Source organism: Myotis lucifugus, unplaced genomic scaffold (genome assembly GCF_000147115.1).
Source record: "Myotis lucifugus unplaced genomic scaffold, Myoluc2.0 scaffold_7, whole genome shotgun sequence".
In the NCBI taxonomy this organism is placed as follows: domain Eukaryota; kingdom Metazoa; phylum Chordata; class Mammalia; order Chiroptera; family Vespertilionidae; genus Myotis; species Myotis lucifugus.
The window spans coordinates 18,758,353-18,774,345 of NW_005871055.1; the positions used below are offsets into that span (position 1 = coordinate 18,758,353).

Here is a 15,993-nt window from a genome sequence, read left to right on the forward strand (position 1 = left end):
TTATTGGACGTTCATTGTTTCTCTTCTGTGAAGTGCTTATTTATGCCTTTGCCAATGTTCTGTATTACCTTCAATACCCCTACTCCTAGGCGGTCTGTAATCTACTTTTTGTCTCTGTGATCTTATGTATTCTAGATATTTCTTCTAAGTGGAATCATATAGTAGTTGTCCTTTTGTAAATGGCTTATTTCACTAAGCACAATGTTTACAAGATTCATTGTTGTAGCATATATCAGAACTTCATTCCTTTTTATGACTTAACAATATTCCATTGTATGTATTTATTGCATTTTCTTTATTCATCTGTCAATGGATATTTGTATTGTTTCTATCTTTTGGCTATTAGAAATAATGCTGCCATGAATGGTCATATACAAATTTGTGTGTAGACATATGTTTTTATTTCTCTTGGGATGAAGAAAAATCAATTATCTTACCTATAAGTTGATTTTCAGGGTCCTATTTTATATTTATTTAAGAAATTGACAGACTGTTTTCCAACATAGCTCTACCATTTTACATTCTTATAAGCTATTGTATTTTTTTTTATTCTAGCCATCTTAGTAGGTGTGCAATGGTATATTAGTTTTTATTTACCTTTCTTTGATATCTAATGATAAGCATCTCTTTATGTGCATGTTGCCTATTTATACATATTTTTGAGAAATGTCTATTTAGAACTTTTGTCAATTTTAAATAATTCGAGTTATGTCTTTTTTATTATTGAGTTGTAGGAGTTTTTATTCTATATACTAATTCTTAATTAGATGTATGATTTCCAAAGGTAGTGTTCCATTCTGTAGATCACTTTGTGTTATCATTTGCATTTCTCTAATAACAAATTAAGTTTAGCATCCTATATAGTAAAACCCTAATATGCAAATTGACCAAATGGCAGAATGACTGGCAGAACGACCAGTCTCTATGACACGCACTGCCTCCCCGAGAGGGAGGTTATCGTCAGAGGCAATCGGGGGCATGGCCAGCCAGTGGGTGGCTCCAGGCCACCAGCCAAGGTGAGTGCCAGCAGGGGCCCCCCAATTTCTCTGCCAGCAGGTTGCCCCACAGATGGCCCTGATCGCTGATCAGGTCTAGGGACCCTACCCTATATATATTGGGAGCAGTCTCTTAGATTTAAAAATTAAAACCTGACAAGCCTACTCTAACACTGAAAAAACAGGGTGATGCAGCAATGACATGCATTGACTCTGGCTTGCACATTTTGTGGTCAGCCCTTATTCTGACACTTATAACTGTGTTACAAAGCCAATTACTCAACTTCTCTCTGCTTCAGTTTTCCACCCATAAGATGGGGAAAATGGTACGACTGCCTCAGAAGGATCATGTTATGTACTATTTTTTATAATCAGGGCAAAAAAAAATGTAGCTGCCATAAAACAGCAAGATGCCTTTCACCTGTATGAAAAGTATGGTCACTGGTTCATGCAGCATCCTGGATTGCGAGAGTGATATCCGACTGCCAGTTTAGGCCCAACATCCCCCGAGGGGTCCTGGATTGCAAGAAGGCGCAGGCCGGGCTGAGGGACATCCCCCCCCCCACCGTGCATGAATTTCATGCACCAGGCCTCTAGTTTTTATATATTTATTGTCTTTTTGGTTATATTCTTTCATTAAAACCTGCAGTGTTTGCCCTTTTTCATTTGGATTGTCTATCATTTTCTTATTAAGTTGTGGAACTTCTGTATATATCCCGGATATGACTCCTTTGTTGAATATGTATTGCAAATATCTCTTCCTTTGTGGCTTGCCTTTTCACTCTCTTAATGGTATTTTTTAATGAACAAAAGTCCTTAACTTTAATATATGTAAAGTTTTCATTTTCTTTTATGATTAACCCATTTTGGATTCTTATATATGCCGAAGCCATAAGACTCAAAATTATGTTTTACTTTTCACATTTAGATTTATAGTCAACCTCCAGTTGCATTTTGTATATGGTATAAAGTATAAAGGGCAAAATTTATTTCTCTCTCTCTCTCTCTCTCCCTGTCTCTCCATGTATATATATGTAAATAAATAACTGGGTGACCATGTGTACATTAGGTCATTTCCAAAATCTTACTATTGTGTGTCTTTTTTCTTATCTTTGATCCAGTACAACATTATCTTGATACCTCATAGTATGCCATCTAGTTTTATTGTTCTTCAAAATTGCCTTGGTTATTCTTGTGTCTCTGCATGAGCATATACATCGGCTTTTCAATTTTCACACACACACAAAAATTTCCTAGGATTTTTATTGTATTATGTTGATTTTTATATTGAATCTTTCAATTCATACACTTCTTATATCATTCTGTTTATTTAGGTCTCTTGATTTCTGTGTAGAAAAAATTTTGCTGGATTTTTTCCTAAACAGTTGAGGTTTTATAAATTTCCTTTTTTAAAAAAAATTTGTCATTGGTACATAGAAATACAGTTGGTGTTTATATTGATCTTTTATATACTGATCTTGCTATTCCTCTATTAAACCTAGTAGTTTGTAGATTTTTAAAAAAAATTCTGTTAAAAATTATATATCTGAGAATGACAATTTTTTTGTTTCTAATAGTTTTTATGCCCCCCCTCCCCTTGACTACCTGTACTATCTAAGCCATTCAGTATAGTGTCAAGTAGAGGTTGTAATGGTGGGCTTTCCTAACTTATTTCAGATTTCATGGGCAAAGATTTCAATAATTTTCCACTAAGTAAGATATAGGCTATAAATTACATTTTGTTGATTTTTAAAAATCAAATTAAGAAACTATTTCAAATTTGCTAAGAGTTTTCTTTATCGAAAACAGGTATTGAATTTTATCAATTGCTTTTTCTGCATTATTTGAGATAGTTATAATGTTTCTACATTTTTTAATTAGTTTAGTTAATTACATTGATTTTCAAATGTGAAACCATTCTTATATTCCTGGAATCCTGTCTAGTCTTAAATTCATTTCCATTCCAACCAGTTTTCATCTCTTTACTTCCCTTAAAATGGCTGTGTCACTAGTAGGCTTCATATTCTTACTTTATGATTCTCAGTCTACATCTAACTTGACCTTTTAATAATATTTCAGTTTAACATTCTTTCCTTGAAATGCTTTCTTCAATTGTATTTTGTGACAGTATTCTTTGATTCTTCTTACCTCCTTGGACTTTTTTATTCTCTCCTTGTAGTTCCTCCCCTTGTTTCTAAATTCTAAAGATTGTAGTATCTTATTAAATCCTGGAAACCTTTTTACTTTTCTGTTTACATTTAATTGAGTTTACCATTCCCTTAACTTTCATTATCCTGTAAATACTACATATTCTCAAACATATATCTCAAACCACAATCTTTCCTTTGACTGCTAATCTCTCATATTCAGCTTCAGATGGATGTCTAATAAGCTTCATAAATATAAATTATCCAAACTTACTTTTTATTTTCCTTCCAAACCTTTAATCCTTCAGTCTTCTCTTAGATAACAATAACACCATTCAACAAGTACTTCAGACCAAAAATGTTAATCCTTTTTTTAAGAGCATTTTCTTTTCTTTTTTTAAAAAATATATTATTTTTATTGTTACTGATTTCAGAGCAGAGGAGAGAGGGAGAGATAGAAACATCAATGATGAGAATCAATGATTGACTGACTTCTGTACGCCCCCTACTGGGCATTGGGCCTGCAACCTGGGCATGTGCCCTTGACCAGAATCGAACTTGGGAACTTTCAGTCTGCAGGCTGATGCTCTATCCACTGAGCAATGTTAATCCTTTTTTTTTTTAAAAAAAAAATATGTTTTATTGATTTTCTACAGAGAGGAAGGGAGAGGGATAGAAAGTTAGAAACATCTATGAGAGAGAAACACTGATCAGCCGCCTCCTGCACGCCCCCCACTGGGGATGTGCCCGCAACCAAGGTACATGCCCTTGACCGGAATCGAACCTGGGACCTTTCAGTCCACAGGCTGATGCTCTATCCACTGAGCCAAACCGGTTCTGGCTGTTAATCCTTTTTGGCTCTACTTTTTCACACAGTAAATTTGTACTCTCAGCAAATTGTATTGCTTAGTATCAAAACATAGCCCGAATCAATAACTACTTTATACTTACTATTCTACACCTTTCTATATCAATATGCAAAGCGTATATAAAAGCGTAATATGCAAATAGATCGAATGGCTGAACGACTGGTTGCTATGATGTGTACTGACCACCAGGGGGCAGACACTCAAAACTGGAGCTGCTGGCCAACCTCTTGGTCCCTCCCCGCAGCTGGCAGGCTCTGATTGCCCGATGGGGAACAGGGAACGGGGTGGGTGGCAGCAGTTGTGGGCAGCATCAGGCCAAGGCGGGTGCAAGGAATTGGGGCCCTGATCACCCTGCCAGTCGCCCCAAATACAGGGCGACCCGTGTTGGCGGCAGGGGGTGGGGCCGGCTGCTGGCAACCTGGGAAGATTGGCCCTCATCACAGGCCAGGCCTAGGGACCCTACACATGCAAGAATTTCGTGTGCCAGGCCTCTAGTACATTGATATTATCTTAGTTCAAATTGCCATCTTTCACCATTGGTTGCCCATAGTCCATTTTTCACTTGCAGTCAGACTAAAATGTGCCAGATCTTACAAGTCTATCCTTTTTATAGTAAATTCACAAATTTCTTACTTCTGATAACATATATTTAACATTCTCCTTTTTCCCATTTCTTTTGTAGTCACATGAGAGGCCTTGATATTCATCACATTTAGACTGTTTCATGAAAAACTTTTAATGTATTTTGCTTTATTTTGCCAAAATATGAATGTTCTTGAATCTATTATTACTGAATAATAGGTAATAAAGAGGCCTTTTAGCCTTTCTTGTAAAAACTAAAATGGTAGCCATGTGCCCATCACAGCACTTTTGCATTCTCTCCCTGCCCCTCCCCCATAACTTAAGATCATTCTTTCCATAGATACACACATGGTTTGATTATACACTTCATTCAAGATTTTGCTTCTGACACCTTATCAGAAAAGGCTTCCATGATCACTCTAAATAGAATAGTAACCCTTCCCTGACCATCAGTATCTGTCTACCCTGCTAATTTTTACAGTACCATTCTGATATTTATGTTTATTTTCTAGCTCCTTTCACTAGAATGTAGTTTTCAGATTCATGAAAGCAGGGAAAATATATTTTTTGCTCACCTTATTGCTGTGTCTTCAGCACCTAAAAGAGTGTCTGACAATAGATATTTGTTGAATAAATGAAATGCACTTACATGCTTCTTTGATTACCTAAAAAGAACATGCTTTCTCGGATGATTGTTTTTATTTATTTATTTATTTATTTATTTATTTATTTATTTATTTAAAATGTATATTGTTTTTTATTGATTTCAGAAAGAGGAAGGGAGAGAGAAATAGAAATAGAAACATCAGTGATGAGAGAGAATCATTCATTGGTTGCCTCCTGCATGCCCCGTACTGAGCATCAAATCTGCAACCCAGGCATGTTCCTTTTATGGGAATTGAACCCAGGACCCTTCAGTCTGTAGGCCGACGCTCTATCCACTGAGCCAAACTGGCTAGGGTTATACTGTTTTATTTTTAAATAATCGGCTGCCAGGTGAATAGTATTTGTACTAATAAAAGGGTAATATGCTAATTAGACTGGATAGACCGGACGTCTTTTGGACGTCCTTCTGGACAAAGCCATGGTGGCGGGGCCGAGGCAGAGGCAGTTAGGGGCAATTAGGCAGGCAGGCAGAGTGGTTAGGGGCGATCAGGCTGGCATGGAAGAGCAGTTAGGGGTTATCAGGCTGGCAAGGGAGCAGTTAGGGGCATCAGGCAGGCAAGCAGAAGCGATTAGGGGTGATCAGGCAGGCAGGCTGAGGGGTTAGGGGCAATCAGGCAGGCAGGCAGAGGGGTTAGGGGCAATCAGGCAGGCAGGCAAAGGGGTTAGGGGTGATCCGGCAGGCAGGCAGAGGGTTTGTAGTGATCCGGCAGGCAGGTGAGCGGTTAGGAGCTAGCGGTCCCAGATTGTGAGAGGGATGTCCTACTGCCATCAGTCAGATATCCCCCAAGGGGTCCCGGATTGGAGAGGGTGCAGGCTGGGCTGAGGGACCCCCCCTGACCCCTGTGCATGAATTTCGTGCACTGGGCCTCTAGTAGATAATAAAGATTCCATTTCTATTTTATCATCAACTGATAACAAGTTAATGATTAACTGTCTTACCTTTATCTCCTTGTCTGGAAAGGTATTACGTTATTATCAAGGAAGATAGTCTAGAATCTAAGATATCAAAGAAGGTATTCTGATGAGACGCTTTGATATTCATTACATTTAGACTGTTTCATGAAAAACTTTTAATGTATTTTGTTTTATTTTGCCAAAATATGAATGTTCTTGAACCTATTATTACTGAATAAGAATGGAATATATTACATAAGCTGTGTGAAATTATAACAAGTGAAGGAGCTGGCTGAAGCTTTAAATATCCACTGATCTCTTATTTAATTGTATTCTCCTATCCATTAATAGTATTTTAGAATTTGAAAGTATTATATTCTTTTCATTAAAGTTCCTTTAAAATGAGAGCCCGACTCTTGCTGTTTTGTTTTTACTCAAATATTTGTTTTTGTCCCCCTGTCTCTTGTAATCACTCAGCTATTTGTTAGAATCATTTACTTTATCTTCTTAAAACATTATCATGTAAAGTTAAGCTTTAAGGCTTGTTTTGAATTTTATAGGATTACTAGAGGCCCAGTGCACCAGTGCACCAGTGGGGTCCCTCAGCATGGCCTGTGGGGATCCCTTGTAGGTAACTCTGTCTCTTTTTTGCAGCCCTTATGGTTTTATCTTTGTCGTTAAAGATTTCCATAGTAATTATGATGTGTCTTGGTGTGGGTCTTTTTGGCTTCATCTTGTTTGGGACTCTCTGTGCTTATGAGACATTTTTCTTTCCCAAATCAGGGAAGTTTTCTGTCATTATTTCTTCAAATAGGTTTTCTAAACCTTGCTCCTCGTCTTGTCCTTCTCGCACCCTTATTATACAGGTGTTGCTTTGTTTCATGTTGTCCTATAGGTTTCTTACGCTCTCCTCCTGCTTTCCAATTTTTCTCTCCAATTGCTGTTCACATGGGGTGTATTTTTCTACCCGGTTTTCTAGCTCACTGATTTGGTCCTCCACTTCTTCTAATCTACTGTTGAAACCTTTCCATTGTGTTTTTTATTGTAGCTATATCATTCTTTATTTCCTCTTGATTCTTACATATGTTGATTTTTCTCATTCAGCTGGTTTAGCAACTTTATTACCCTTATTCTGAATTTTTCTCTGACTTGTTGCTTTCCTCTATTTTATTTAGTTCCTTTTCTGGTGATTCATCTTTTAATTTCCTTTGGATGTTGTTTTCCTTGTCACTTTTGCTGTCTCTTTTTGCCCTGGGCTTCCTGTTTGGGGTCGAGGGGTTGAAGCCCCTAGTGGTTCAATGATTTTGAACTCCCTAGACCAAAGGCTGGGTCTGCCTGAGTTTCACACCTACATTGTCTCTACTCTTAATTGTACCCCCTTCTCCCACGGTTCTGGTCCCTCAGTTGTCCACTTCAGATTCTCGGGGTCGGTGGTGGTCATGCACAATTCCTCTGGTGTGTGACTCCCTGTGATGCCCCAGAGCCCTCTGGCATGCAATTCACTGAGCGGCCCAGCATCCAAGGCAGAATGGTGCCCTAGGACCCTCTGGCAGCACACATGCAGCATGGTCCTGTGATCTGTGGCTGGGCACAGCAGGTTGCACCAGCAGCTCTGATCTGGGCTAGGGAAGGCATGCCCCAGATGACAGCTCTATCTGTGTCTGGGGCTGAGCACGTGCCTACTGATAGCTGTCTGTGCTGGGGTGGGGGCGCACTGGTCTTTGACTCTGTACTGGAACCAGTGATGGAGCCGGGTGAGGGGTACCCCTGGCTTACACTTACAGTGCATACCTGAAGCATGGGCTCCTGGGATACTGGGTTTGGGTTTCTGCGAGGAGGCACAGCTTGGGAGGTCTGTCTTAGGACCTGCCAAGCTATACTGCGCTGTTCACTACTGGGGCACGGTGGTCGTTCCACACAGGTTATGGCTGGCAAGTGAATCAGTGTACAAGTCTGTTAGCGGTGTTGGAGGCCCATCTGGGTGTTGGTGTGGCTGCACTTTTGGCCTCCGTTGCTCTCCTCTTCAAGATGGCCTGGGCTCCCCGCTAAAGCAGTGCTGGCCTGGGAGTGCCCACAGCAGTAGCAGGGGTTCCCCATCTAGGATAGTCCAAACTGCCAGTCCCCTGGCCTCCTGTGATATCTAACTGTCCCTTACTCCTCCACTAACACACCATAAACATCCACACATGCTCCTCTCGCTCCTTTAGTTACTCACACTCTCTCCCTCCCTGCTGTCCTGTTGGCCCCCATCTTTTTCTCTTCACTACTCTTCATTGTCTCCTACCCTGATTGATATATTGTTGTTGACTACTTGCATATTGTAATCATTTGAGTTTGTTGATTTCTTATGGAGAAGTATGAAAACGCATGGCATGCTTAAATCAAATTTATTGAGTTGTGCTTGTTACAAGCATGATGAATGTAGGTAATATTATACCTTAATATTCCTTTACAGATAGTTTGACTTTAATCAGTGGATAATAGAGATAAAGGTGTAATATGACCTATGCTTTAGGGTTGAGTGGTAGGTGATTTTACTACCTTGGGGAGGCTGGTGATACTACGAACATGATCACTAGATGAAGAAGAAGTAATTTGTGTAGGTAGATACATTTTTTGACATTTGAGTTCTTATTATTAGCTTTTTTTGAACACCTTTTCCTCTATAATATTTTCTACTGAAATTATACTCTAGGATAGCATTTTCAATTAAACTATAATATATAATATTCAGAGAATTATCTTAAAATTCTAAGTTTCCAAATAAAATTAAAATTTAAATATCAAAAGAAATTTAAAGTGTTTTAATTTTGTATTTAAAGTATTAGTGATAGCATATGAAAAATTAGTATGTATTTATGTTAAGTCAACAATTTTATACTTTGGTATTATGCATAGTTTTAGTTTGAATTTCTGTTTTCTTTCTTCAGTCCTCACGAGTTCATATAACTAGAGCTGTCCTAGAGCAATTTTTATCCTTTGCAAAATACCTTGATGGATTATCTCATGGAGCACCTTTGCTGAAGCAGCTTTGTGATCATATTTTATTCAACCCAGCCATCTGGATACATACACCTGCAAAGGTATAAATTTATTCTCATTTATTTTATTTTATTTTATTTTATTTTATTTTATTATTTTATTTTTTTATTGTAATGTTATAAGTAACTAGAGGCCCAATGCATGAAATTTGTGCGCTCTGGGACATATTTTATGATTTTGAGCTGCCTTTTGCAATTTTCAAATCTTCCACATAACTTTTTGTAAATAATGTTTAAATTCTGACATTTATTACAGTTTATTATGTTCATTATAGTGCTAATCTCAACCCTGAAGTTTGTTCACTATTTCAACAAGGTGTTTGACTTATCTTTTCTCTATTTACGTGGTTAGACTTCACATATTGTGGCAATGGGTTACGATATTTTGAAGTTACATCAGACTTTTAAGATATATGACAATAATATGTACTTTTTGCAAATATGACATAACTATCTGATATTCTGTGCTTTTTGAGCTGCTGAATTGTACTTTGATTTATGCTTTCATCTAATTGACTTTTTAAACAATTTGATAATCCTAAATATTTATTTTTAACCTCATAATATATGCTACTTGCTAGGCCTTTACTAATTTTCATTTAAATTAGGATAGAGTGGGCATGTATAATGTAAACACTTCAAACTTTAAAAATTTATTTTAATGGTCTGTTAATATTTTGTGAATTAGGTTCAGCTTTCTCTATACACTTATTTGTCTGCTGAATTTATTGGAACTGCTACCATTTATACTACCATACGCAGAGTAGGAACAGTGTTACAGCTAATGCACACATTAAAATATTACTACTGGGTCATTAATCCTGCTGACAGTAGTGGCATTACACCTAAAGGATTAGGTAAGTATAATCCTTATCTGTACATTACACTGTACTATGATTGGTCTATGTTCTGAGTACTGTTATAGTTAACAGATATGCTTGGTTATGAAAATATCACTCAACTTTTGTCTTTCTTATATAGTAAACTGCTATATTGAAAATTTTTTTTGGTCAAGAAGTTTATATTTCTGCAATATTAAACTATTTTTAGGAAAAGGACAGGTAAAATAAATAATATTCTATCTTGTATCCTATATACTTATTATGATTAAGGAAATATATTCATAATATTAAAAACAGATGAATGATATTGGTCATGACCCATGAATTCTGATATTCTTTCAACATTTTGAAATTGTTTACTTTCTTTATATTTGTTTCCCAACTTCACAGTTTCTTACAAGTATAGTAGAAGCTAATTATTCACTGCAATGGGTTGTTTAAAATATACTGACAATTATTTTCTAATTATATAAAAATACATACTTATCATAAAAAATATAATAATATAAAAGAAAAATTATTCATAACCCAAACCTCAGGAATTAACTTACAAGTTTGGTGTGTGTTCTTACACTATTTCTCATTGAATAAATCTGAGAAATATTTAAACTCTTAAAGAATGAAGGTTTTCTTGATTTTTGTGTGTTTTTGTTTTCTTAACTCTGCATAGTATTCTAAGAGGATATGCCATTTACCTATTTCTAAAGTTTTGATTCTATAAGTAATCAAATCTACAGATAATTCAGTGATTGATTTCATTGTACATTATTACTTACCTCTACCTTTGATTTGTTTAGAATTTCTGAGAAAGGGTCTCATAATAAATATTGTCAGTTTTTTTCAGAAATATTATACCAGTTTACAATTTCACCAGTAGTATGTTAGAGTGCTTTTCTCAGCATATTCATAATAGCATTGCAAATTCATCGTTTTATAAAAAATTTTTGATAGGGCAAAATAGCATTTCACTATTTTAATATTCATTTATCAGCTTGCTTTTATGTCTTTTATTGATGGGACTCTAAAAATTGTGATATTTGCACTCAGATATATTATTCTATCTTTATGTCTTTTTCTATTTTTTTATAACTCAATAATACCTAAAATCTACCGAATGTTCACAATGAGTTGGATTCTGTGCTAAGCTTTTTACATGTTAATTTTTAAATAGTTTATATGTAATATAGTCTATATACGTATTTACACATGCACATAGTACTATATCTAAATATAACTATTTTATTAATATCACATTTTGTAGATTGGGGGAAAAAGTTAGAGAACTAAAATTTGAATCATGTTTATCTGACTTAGAGCACTTATTCTTAAACACTACCTCTGATAGAGTTTTCTTTAATTAGGAAAATCATATATTCACACATTTATTTCTGCTTCAAATAAATAGTTTCAAATTTATGGAATATTTGTAATAATTGGACAGTAAACCATATTTCCTAATATCTTACATTTTACCACATAGACTATCATTCTATACTTTTATGTAAATGTAAACACATACATATGCATATTTTTTAATCATTTGAGAATAAATTGTATGTACGATGCCCTGTTACCCCTAAACACTCTACTGTTTATTTTCTAAAACATAAGGGCTTCACTTATATAACAAAAGGCAAACATAAAATCAGGTAATTGACATTAAAACAATACTGTAATCTAATCCAGAGATCCAATTGAAATTAATTCAGTTATCCCAATAATATCCTTTCTAGGGGAAAAAAGGAATCATTTCCCCCTTCTGATTCCCAATGGAGGTTATTTTATTGCTCTTAGTTGCCTTGGTGTTTTAATATTCTTTGATATGGAATAGTTTGTTTAGCATTTCCTTGATATTTTTGACTAATACAATCAAATTAAGTTTTAGAATGTCCCTTAATTTGCATCTCTTTGATATCTTCTCATGAAGATTTAGGATTTCAGTTTTGGAAATAATTACATAGAAATCATATTAGTTCTTTCTCATTGTATCATATCAAGGGACACATGATGTTGAGTTGTCTTATTGCTACTGGTATTAATTTTGATCATTTGATTATGGTGGTTTCTACCAGGGTTCTCTTTTTAAAAACTTTTATTGAACTTATTGGGGTGACATTGGTTAATAAAATTATATAGGTTTCAGGTGTACAATTCTATAATACATCTGTATATTGTAATGTGTGTTCACCACCCTAATTCAAGTATCCTTCCATCACCCTTTATCCCCCCTTTACCCTCTTCTAACCTTCCGTCCCCTTTTCCCTCTGGTAATCACTGGGGAAAAAATCATACTGTTTTTTGAGTTTTGTTGTTGTTGTTGTTGCTTAATCCCTTCACTATTTCAACCATCCCTGCAACCCCACTTCCCTCTGACAACTGTCAGTCTGTTATCTGTATTTATGAGTCTGTTTCTGTTTTGTTAGTTTCTTAATTATAAAATTACTTCTTTCTCTTTTGTAATAAGTATTTCATGGGAAAATACATTGAGATATGTAAATATCCTGCTTTTTATACAAACTCACTGATTCATCCATAACTCTATTCAGAATTGATTTTTACTATGAATGCTGCCAAGTAGCAATATTTTTTAACATTTATCTCTTTGAATTCTACTGTAGAAATAACTAATTTTTCTACTCCATTTATTTATTTGCTCATTTTTAATATTAGTATACATTTTTCAAGGTTTCCTATTTTATTTAGTATGTTGTATCAATAGTTGGTAGGCTTTCTCAGGGAAGGGCCAGACAGTAATTATTTTAGGTTTAGGGAACCTTAATGTTTCTGTTGCTAATAGTTTAGTTTGCTACTGTTTTGCAAAACAGCCCACCCAAAAAAACCCAAACCCAAAACACTATTTATAGTATGTAAATGAATGGGTATGGTTTGGTTCATGAAACTTTAAAAAATCTGCCTTGATGTAACCCAAAGACTATATCCCCTCAGTTGCATGATCATTTATTTTTATTTTCAAGTTGTCTCAGATTTTGCCAGTAGGAGACCCTTCACATGAGTTCTTGGGTTTTTATGACTGATGTCCATTTTTTTTTTGGTACTTCCTTGCCTTCTGGTATAAGATGACTTTTGTTCATCTTATACTTTTCTCATCCCAGTCCCGGATTCACCCATTTCTTCAAGGATCCCTAGATTGTTTTGGTAAATATAGTTTTTAGAAACTAGAATTTCAGTGTTAAATGTGCTTGTATTTATTCTTCTTTGGTGTCATTGGCTTCTGGGCATTTTTAGTGAAAAGGATGCAGAAATATAAATACATGCATTCATCCAAACTGATCTAACTATATTAAAAACTGTGAGTTCATACCTTCAATTCTAGCCCAAAACTATGTGGTTCAATATAACCTCAAACATATTATATTTTAACTTTCTTCCTTTAATAGTGAGAAATCTTACTCCCAGTATCTTTAATATATTTGTATTAGAGGCCTGACGCATGAAAATAATTTGTGCAGTTGGCGGGGGGTGGGGGGGTTCCTCAGCCCAGTCTGCGCTCTCTTGTAGTCCAGGAACCCTCAGGGGATGTCCACCTGCCAGCTTAGGCCCCCTCCATGGGGGATCTGGCCTAAACTGGCAGTCAGACATCCCTCTGGTAGCCTGGGAGCCCTTGGGGGATGTCCACCTGACAGTTTAGGCCCACTCCCTGGAGGATTGGGCCTAAGCTGGCAGTTAGACATCCCTCTGGCAGGGGGGAGCGGGCTTAAGCTACAGTCGGACATCCTTAGCACTGCCACGGAGGCGGGAGAGGCTCCTGCCACCACTGCTGCGCTCAAAGCCATCAGTCCAGCTTGTGGCTGAGCGGAGCTCCCCCTGTGGGAGCGCACTGACCACCAGGGGGTAGCTCCTGTGTTGAGCGTCTGCCCCTTGGTGGTCAGTGTGCGTTATAGCAACTGGTCGTTCCCGGTCATTCCACTGTTTGGGTCAATTTGCATATTACCCTTTTATTATATAGGATTATTATGTAGGATATTTGCATATTCTACATTATGAAACCAGTGTTCTGACACCTACACCATCACCTTCTCAGCATTGACATGCCACTTGGCTCTGACCCTCCTTTCCACAACTTTAACTCTGGATGATCCTTATTGCCTCCTTGACCTCCATTGTTTCTTTGCCACTGCATACCACTGACCTCTATTGTTTCCTGCCTTGCCCTGAAGGTGTTGCCTCCTGGTCCATGCCAGCCTCTTGTGTCTCCTTGGCCTCTGCTACCTTCTGGACTCTTAGGCCCTGCTGGCACTGGCCACAGAAAAGAGAAACCAAATATACATATATATATATATATACATACACATATATATACACACACATACATATACACGTACATATACATATACATATACATATACATATACATATACATATACATATATATCCTATATAATAAAAGCCTAATATGCAAATTGTCCCCTCGGGCAGTTGTTCGACTGGGAGACCTGGAGTTCGACTGCTCGCTAGGGGGCAGCGCAGCACTGGCAGCAGGCGACAGTGGAGGTGCTGCCGGCCCTAATGGGCCCCAATGAGAGTGGAACCGTGGCAGGATGGTGGACCAGGTGAGTTGGCGGCACCAGGCCAAGGCCGGTACAAGTGGGGTCCCAATTGCCCCACTGATCGCTCTGCAGACAGCGACTAGCAGTGGTGGTGGGGGATGGGGCTGCCACCCGGCTCCCAGGCACTGAGGGAGCCGGGTGGCGCCCCAGCCTGATAGATTGCCCTGCAGGTGGGATGGTGGAGCAGGTGAGGGGGCGGCACCAGGCCAAGGCGGGATGCCAGGCGGGGCTGCAAGTCTGGGGGGCGCAAGCTGGGGCTGTGAGGCTGGAGGCGCGAGCTGGGGCCCGATCTCCACAGGCCACTCCGAGGGACCCCACCCATGCACGAATTCATGTACCGGGCCTCTAGTGTGTGTGTGTGTATTCTTTATTGTTGAAAGTATTACATACGTCCTCCTTTTGAGAAGAGATTTTTTCTCTTTTTTTTCCTTTTTTTTCTTTATTGATTAAGGTATTACATATGTGTCCTTATCCCCCAATTGCCACCCCACCCCCCATTTTTTTATTTTAAAAAAATATATTTTTATTGATTTTTAGAGAGAGAGGAAGGGAGGGAGAGGGAGAAACATCGATGTGAGGGGAAAAACATAACGGCTGCCTCCTGCAACCTGCACATGTGCCCTGACTGGGAATCGAACCAGCAACCTTTTGGTGCATGTGATGACGCTCAACCAACTGAGCCAGGATGAACATGTCTTTTTCTTTATGCTTTAATTTATTTTTTCAAACTATAGTTTTGTTAATTAATTGTTTTAAACAATTGTTGCTGTTAATCCTCACCTGAGGATATTTTTTCCACTAATTTTTAGAGAGAGTGGAAGGGAAGTGAGTGGGAGAGAGGGAGAGAGAAACCTCAATTTGAGAGAGACACATCGATTGGTTGCTTCCTGAACCACCCCAACTGGGGCCATGGATAGAACCTGCAACCCAGGTACATGTCCTTGACTGGGGATCAGACCCATGACCCTCAGGTGCACAAGCCAATATTCTAACCACTGAGCAATGCTGGTATTATATGTGTAAATATAAAATGAACATCTTTTCTAATCCATCTGAAATTTTGTTACTTAGTGTTATGTGAAATTCTGACTTGAAACTTATAGTTTTATTTTATCAATACTCTTTTAAACTAAAATGCTTTAAGGACACAGTAAAGATACTTTGTCCTTCATTAGCTTTTTTATTGAACTTTTTGTGAAGTATAATCTTTTTTGCTTTGATTCTGATTAGCACTTTTGTTTCTTAAATTGTTATTTTATATGGTTCACTGTAAGAACATTTATATTATAAATATCATAGAAATACATGAACTTGGTAGCAAATGAAATAATAGAAAGTTTTATGAATAAAAAATAATATTCTCCCAAGGAGCCAAGATTATCAGCCTTA

General features: G+C 37.3%; 1 protein-coding gene across 1 annotated transcript in view; it reads left to right on the plus strand.

Moving 5' to 3' along the window:
* The window catches only part of NBEA (neurobeachin), a 928,080-nt gene that overhangs the window by 200,629 nt on the left and 711,458 nt on the right, over nt 1-15,993 (plus strand). Inside the window, exons 12-13 of the mRNA XM_006083617.3 lie at nt 9,084-9,236; nt 9,883-10,051. Of these exons, the coding sequence (XP_006083679.1) occupies nt 9,084-9,236; nt 9,883-10,051 (322 nt within the window). The remainder of the gene's footprint in view (nt 1-9,083; nt 9,237-9,882; nt 10,052-15,993) is intronic.